General features: G+C 41.1%; 1 protein-coding gene across 1 annotated transcript; it reads right to left on the bottom strand.

Annotated features, from left to right (window-relative positions):
* Positions 1–323: 323 nt before the first annotated feature.
* On the bottom strand, positions 324–5,396 carry LOC149926225 (uncharacterized). Its single transcript, XM_090161910.1, has 3 exons — positions 4,350–5,396; positions 2,391–4,076; positions 324–2,267 (listed from the first exon to the last, which is right to left on the bottom strand). The coding sequence occupies exons 1-3, from the start codon at positions 5,394–5,396 to the stop codon at positions 324–326; spliced, it is 4,677 nt and encodes a 1,558-aa protein (XP_090018036.1).
* Positions 5,397–7,748: the final 2,352 nt, after the last annotated feature.

Below are 7,748 nucleotides of genomic sequence, written 5' to 3' on the forward strand. Positions count from 1 at the left end.
TACAATATTTCACACTCCCCCCCTTGAGCTATGCTCAAGACAGGGTTAATCGGTAATTTCTAAATTGTACAATAATTTAATGGCCCTTTTGATTTTGGTCCCATTGGCTAATCTGATCATGCACGATCTTACAATTCTATCACTTGGATTCCTAAATAGTTCGTCAACGACAGCTATCTTCCAACATAATCGGGGCATTCTGGGCTCCTCTACTAAAACTAAATCTCCAACCTAAAGTTCAGGGGTTGAATTTGATTTACTTAAATGATGAGCAGTTTTCAGTTCTACCAAGTACTCTTTCTTCCATCTCGTCCAAAGTCTTTCTAACAGAGCTTGTTGATGCTTATATCTCGTCTGGAATCATGTGGAATGTCCTTTTCACTGAATTTTCTGGATGGCAATACGGTTAATCTACCACCCACAAGAGAATGAGCTGGAGTCAAAGGGGTGGGATCCCCTACTTCTTGCGAAACGAAGGTTATCGGCCTTGAATTTATTGTGGCTTCAACTTCGGTTAAAATTGTAGCTAATTCTACATTTGTCAAACTTGCGGGTCCCAAAGTTTGTCTCAAAGCGTTTTTGACGGAGCGCACTAATCTTTCGTAAAAACCGCCGACCCAAGGTGCGCGGTCAACAATAAAACGCCAAGTAATTTTCAGATCAGAAAAGTAATTAACAATTGCGGGACTGCGTTGGTTATCGAAAATTTCTTTCAAATCTACATAAGCTCGTTTAAAAGTCCTTGCGTTATCGGAATATATTATGGATGGAATTCCACGACGGGCGGAAAAACGACGAAACGCGAGTAAAAAACATTCGGTGGACATATCTTTCGCGAATTCGAGATGGATGGCGCGGGTGACTGCGCATGTAAATAAAACGATGTAACACTTCTGTCCCTTTCGGTTGTACAGAGGTCCGGCGTAATCCAAACCAGTAACGCTGAATGGAGGCGCGGGAGTGGTTCGGGCTTCAGGAAGAGGAGCCATCTTCGCGGCACACGCCTTGGCGCGGAAACGCCTACACACGATGCAACTGGAAACGACCTTTTTGACAAGTTGGCGTGCGCGTGTAATCCAATAGTTTTCACGTAATTCAACGAGCACGTCATTTACCCCGGCGTGATACAAACGCGTGTGACATTGTTGAACGAGTAGTTCGGAAAATCGGTGATTATTCGGTAGAATCCAGGGATGGGTCTCTTTGTACGTCAGGGAATTGGTACTTAATCTACCGCCGACTACAATTAGGCCATTTTCGTCTAATTGAGGGTCTAGAGATAGAATTGATGACTCTCTGTCAATTTCCTTTAGGGCCTGTAGTCTAGTAACTTCGGACGGAAACGCTTCTCTTTGGACCATTTTCACCCAGATTTGCTCGGCGCGTTGGATTTCTTCGGCAGTTAACGGCCCAATAAGTTTTCCCTTTTTGTAAATTCTGGAAAATCGGATTATGTGAGCCGTTATACGGATGACCTTGGATAGGGAGCTGAATTTTTTGAGATCGAGCAACGGTTCTAGTTTGACATTAGTCACTGTAATGGCTCCTTGAACGGCGTAGCGAACTTCGGCTTTCATCTCCTCTAGGACTTCAGGGGAATACGGCTCGTGATTCGGCTTTATTCCCAACGGAATTTCATTAGTTGGTCCGAATAAATATGGAGGTCCTCGCCACCACTTGGAATTAGTGAGGAGGTCTTCCGCGCTTTTTCCTCTGGTTGGCAAGTCTGCCGGATTGTCCTTGGTTGAGCAATAATTCCAACTTTTCGGATCTGACAAGGTTTGGATTTCTCGTATCCAATTTGACACGAAAGGTCGCCAGGTAGATGAATTGTCCTTAATCCAGGCTAGGACGATTGTCGAATCCGTCCACATATAAGTGGTTTCAGGTTTGTTTGATAGGGCGCCTAGTAGGTTCTTCGCTAGACGGGCACCCAAGACTGCCCCCATCAGTTCTAGGCGAGGGATTGACATCTTTTTGATAGGTGAAACTCTCGTTTTAGCGGCGATGAGAGTAGCTCCTATTTCTCTGCGGTTAGTTACGTAACGAATATACGCGACCGCTGCAAAACCCTTTTCACTGGCGTCAACGTAACAATGTAATTCTGTGGTAATTTGACTGTTTTCTTGGATTGTGGAGAAATAAAATCGCGGAATTTTCAATTTTCGGAGGCTGGAGATTTCGGAGCACCAGCTGTTGAACGGGGTTGCCAGTTCTCCGGGAAGAGGATCATTCCAGTTGAGTTTATTTTTCTTCCGAGAATCCTCCTACTCCCATAGTTTCTGATAAAGGAATTTGGCTCGGACTGTGAAGGGAGAAAGGAGGCCCAGTGGATCGTAAACTCTCGCTAGGGATTTCAACACCCATCTCTTCGTATCCTGTTTCTGTACCAGAAATTCTAACAGGCTGCTAATTTCAAAACCCAGGGTATCTTCTTCGTTATTCCAAATTAACCCCAGAACTTTGAGTTTCTCTGGATTTAATAAATTGCTCGATGAATTATCGAACTGAATTTCGCGGCTCCACAGATTCCGGAGCTCCGATGAATTCGTATTCCATTTACGGAGATTCATCCCAGCCTGACTTATGTTCATTTTGCTCTCTTCGGAAATTTTGTACGCTTTCTCTACGCTCTCCGCTCCGGATAATAGATCGTCGACGTACAGTCCTGACGTTAGGGTTCTGCACGTCTCTTCAAACTCGTGTTCGTACTTCTGGATATGATGCTTCAGGGTTGCGTTTAAGAGAAACGGGCTGCAAGTCGCTCCAAACGGGACTCTCGCGATTCGAAATGTTTTTAGTGGAACCTTCCTCGGGTTGTTGATGTCGGTTGTCCAGAGAAATCGAAGGGCGTCCCTGTCGCTGGGCTCAACGGATATCTGTAGGAATGCTTTCTCAATATCACTGGAGAACGCGACTCGATGTTCTCGGAAGTTGATTAATACGTAGATTATTTCTCGGTTTAAACTCGGACCGGACTCTACGACATCGTTCAGGGATAAAGCTTTTCCTCTAGGCGACGACCCGTCAAATACGATGCGAACTTTGGTAGTAGCGCTACTTTCTTTCACGACAGCTCGATGAGGAAAATAGTATACCTTTGGAGTAGCGGAGAGTTCGACTTCTTCAATTATACCTTCTCGAAGTTGGCTCTTTAGAATATCATCGTATTCTAAAAGTAGAACTGGATTTGTGGCTAGCTTGTTTAATAAATGGAGGGTTCTTTTCGTAGCCGCGGCTAAATTATCTCCAAGGGCGTCCTTGTTCGGTTTCCATGGCAACGGCACTTCGTACCGTTCTCCGGTGAACCGAACGGTTTGTTTGAAGGCTTCTAAAACGTCGGTGTCGTTGGTGGATTCTAATTCTTCGGGTTTAACACCCATGGTTTCGAGATCCCAAAAGGCGCGTAGTTGACGAGAGACGAGTTCTTCTTCCGAAAGTGTTTCTGCGGAGACTCGCATGACAGTAACGGAATTTACACCAACCACAGGAGGTCCAACGCTTATTTTCGTGGAACCTTGGATGGTCCATCCGAGGACCGTTTCGATCGCAACCGTTGATTTACCGAGATGCTCGTTTTTATCCATTGCAACCGTCCAATAAAAATCGGAACCTATTAAAATATCAATTGCGGCTCCATCTTTAAATTGAGCTTCGGTACCGGAGTAATCGGCCATGACTAGACCTTTACTTCGCATTTTCCGCACTATATCACCACTCGGAACGGAGGTAACTGAGCCGCATATTTGCGGCGTTTCGAAAGCGTCAATGGAGACTGACTTAGTAGGATCGTGGACATTACGTAATACGACGCGTACCCTTCTTCTTTTCGCGTAGACGGGGGTATCAATACCGAAATGATTAATCAAAAGTAGTTCGTTTTCCGAAATCACTTCTAGATTTAGACGTCGTGATTCTTCTTCTTTTATGAAGGATAATTGACTTCCGCTGTCGAGTAGGCAGCGAAGCTGCTGGGAATTTTTTCCATCTTGATCTTGGACGAGCGCTAATGCGGTTTGGAGAAGGACAACGTCCGCTCCACTCGATATTGACGAGAGAACATTGGTGGCTGGCTGCTGTTTAGGAGGTTAAATCCTAGCCTGTTCTCTAGGATCTGAGCTTTTGTCACTCTCTTTGGAATCGCAAAGGGTGAAATGATGCTTTCGCTTACACCATTTACACCGCGTTACTCTGGCGCGACATTCGCTAACTCTGTGGTACTATCTAATACAATTAAAACATCGACGTTGGCGCTGGATTATGGCTCGTCTTTCTTCCGGCGTATGCTTGGTACAGTCGGTGGTGAAATGGTTAGTTAGGTTGCAAAACAGACAAAATTTCGGACTCGCGATGTCGCTTAAGGCGGAGGCGGACGACGGAAAAGCGTCCTTTTTCTTGTCATCAGGACGTGAATATATACTTTTAGCGTCAAACTGCTGTTTTTTGACCTTGCTGTCCGTCTTTCTAGATCTAGATAGCGCCGCTACTCTTTCTCGACTCGTAACTTCACGTAAAAGGAATTTACATTGATCGTCTACTTTCCATCCCGAGTCTATTTCATGCTCTCTGTTAAACGATATAGCTATATCTTCCGGTATTAGTTGAATTAGAACTGGTGAGAGCAGCGCGCTATAAGCTTCTGTCGCAAGACCTAAATTTTCCAGACTTCGCATTTGAATTTCACAATGATCATAAAGGTTTCTCAACGCGACGACATCGCTAGATTGTTCAACCGCTGGCATTTTTAATAAATTTTCCATATGAGCGCTAATTATAGATTCTTTACTGCCAAACTGATTTTTAAGAATGTTGATAGCGGTACAGTAATTCAAACTGGTGGTCTGTAAACCCGCGATTGCTCTAGCTGCCTTGCCATCGAGGTAGTAACGCAAATACGTGAACTTAACTGAAGAATCAATTTCCGTTTTATGAATGGCCGTTTCGAATTGATCCCAGAATTCTAGCCTTTTCGTGGAATCTCCGTTAAACTCTTTGATTTCTAGTTGAGGCAGTTTCACCATGGGAGCCTGGGAGGGTTGCGATGAACGGTCGTCTTCAGTCTCGTCTTTGTCCGACGAGTTGGCCGATGGCTTGCCTCTGTTCTGAAGAGCTTTCAAAGCATTGAATTTACAGGTGATAATTTTCTCGTGGCACTCCTCAGTTCCCATGACTTCCTCCTCTAATTTGGCGTCGTCAATGGCAGCTTGGATGGGATCGTTCATTATTAGTAACTTTCTTTCTTTCTCTTTCAGCTGCATTATCCTCTCATCTATGGTATCCAAATTCGGAGTTATTTTCTTAAATTCATCCTGGATAGTTTTGATGATGTGTGTGGTACCAGTCCGTAGAGTACGACGAATTCTGATTAATTTATCAACGTCCACTGTCTCTGACATGGTGGAATTTCACGTACAGTTCGCAAATTAAATTATCTTAAAATCCGTTCCCGGGTTTCGGCACCAAAAATGACAGAGAGCATAAATACTGGACCCCGTCCGATTACCGACTGAAAAATAACCGACGGGTTTGAGGGAACCTGAATTACTTGGAAGAATTAATTAATTAAAAATTAGTGATCTTTACGCTAAGACTAAATTCTTCACCAGTCTGTTTCAAAACGGATTTATTTTAAAAACTAACTGTTTTATTTTTACACGCGCCACGCTAGCGCGTTTCTCGCATTTTTAAAGAATTGGGAATTTATTCGAAAATACTGGTATATGGATTTCACGTTAAAGGGCAGCAGTTAACTTAGCGTTTTTTAATGAAAATAAAGGAATTCATAATCTAAGGAATGTTATAGGAACTACTAAAAGACTAAATATCTACCATTGAAAAAACACATCTACGTCATGAAATTGGATAAAATATTGCAACCTGTGGTCAGGAGATAGGTTCCCCCTTCACACGTACATCTAAAGGGACGCGGGAATTGGCGTCAGGAATACGCTTGTCCCATACTGGACAAAAGGTTCCCCTTAAAAAGAGGGGTGACTCGAGGAAAGGGTGTGAAGGGAAACCACTGAACACAGGCGCGGGCAAAGGAATACATTCTTTCCAGGAACAACACAACAAATAAAAGAAATGTGGTCTACAAATATTTACAATATTTCACACTTGTAATTTAATTTGGACCTCATTCCTGCATGCACGATTTTATGTTGCCAAAATTATTGTAAGCCTAGGCCGGGTATGCTACCTAGTGTTAACTGTTAAGTTACTGCCCAATTGAACAAATACCTACTTATGTTATATTTTACCCTAACTAAATAAGTGAATAAAAAGAGCATTTAAATTTTACTTACCTTTCTTTTTTCTTCCAACTCGTTTAGTCGTCTAAAGTGTCCACCGTTTGTTGTTAATTAGTCCATGGTTTGCTCATCGTTAACGGTCGTTTATTCACGAGGGGTTAGTTTTCCGCGAAACGGCTGTTAACATTTTTTTTGCTATAATACTACAAAATATGCAGTTGTTTCAGTACTAATAACTTTTTCGTAGGTTCAAATAACCAAAATCTTGGTTTTAGGGCTGATCATAGGTATTATGTATTTTATGGATTATTCATTGTAATTGTATAACAAGGTTTCAAGCCAAAATGCTACGCGTTTGAATGAGATTAGAATTAGTAGAGTTAATAACTAATAAATAACGTTGAGTTAAAATCAATAAACTAACCTCGTTGTTTACGTTAATGAAACGTTATCGCTACGTTATTTTGGATTTATCAAATAGGTCTTAATCTCAGGTTGAACAATTGTTTTGTATGAACGATACGGAAACGATTGTAGGTGGCGAATTGGCGCTAAAGCTTTGTCGTCTGCTTCAAGGTTCAAATCGTTTATCAATATTCAATAAAACTTCTATTTCTACGGCTAGACTGTATTCGCTACCGAAAACATCAGCGTCGCAGCACCACCTATAAAAACTCGTTTCGGAAGTGAATTAGGAAATCTTAAGGTCACGGTGTTGTGTTAAGACTGCTTCCGAAAGGGATAATTGTTTTCGGTAGTGATTCTAGCGAATAACGGTGATTTGGGCTTTTTAATTTCTTGGGAAAAAATAAGCTTTCTTTGAATAATAATTATTTAAGTAGATTTATGGTACATTTATTTACTTAAAAATAACGTTAATTTAATACCAAAATTACCAACAAAATATCCTCATGCAGTTCAGTTTAAAAAAGACGTTATTAATACGTCTTATATCTATATAGCAATATTCCTATTTAAAATTGGTTTTTGCAGTTATTAAATATCAACGCTTTTACTACCAAAAAACCAAAACTCAACCATGCAGCAACGTTCACTTTGCTACCCGGGTTATAGCTCAAATTTGTTCTGTGAATAGTTTAGTGAAATTGTAATTCCAAAAGTGAGGTTTGGGTTGTATTCTCTGTAAGTAACGGAAGGTTTGGTGTTTTTAAATGTCATTTTGGACCTGTACATGTTTCAATTTTACTTTTAAGGTTTATTATTCATTACTCTCACTGAACGATCCGCCTTAGGCTTAATTTTAGATTGTGATATTGTAATTCAAAAGTAAGATTTAGGGTAGATATTAAAATTTAGCTTCGAGAAACAGCAATTTATAGAATAAATTTTTTATTCTATAGTCTTATTTATTTTTAAGGAATAGTATTTAATGTTCTTAAGTTATATTTTGTTTCTGATTTATAAATTATGTTAACTGCTAATACTTTAAAGTTTCCAACTTTCGAAAACTTATCGTAAAACTCTTATAACCTAATA

The sequence above is a fragment of the Leiobunum rupestre genome, chromosome 10 (assembly GCF_980474605.1).
Source record: "Leiobunum rupestre chromosome 10, qqLeiRupe1.1.hap1, whole genome shotgun sequence".
Taxonomy (NCBI): Eukaryota; Metazoa; Arthropoda; class Arachnida; order Opiliones; family Sclerosomatidae; genus Leiobunum; species Leiobunum rupestre.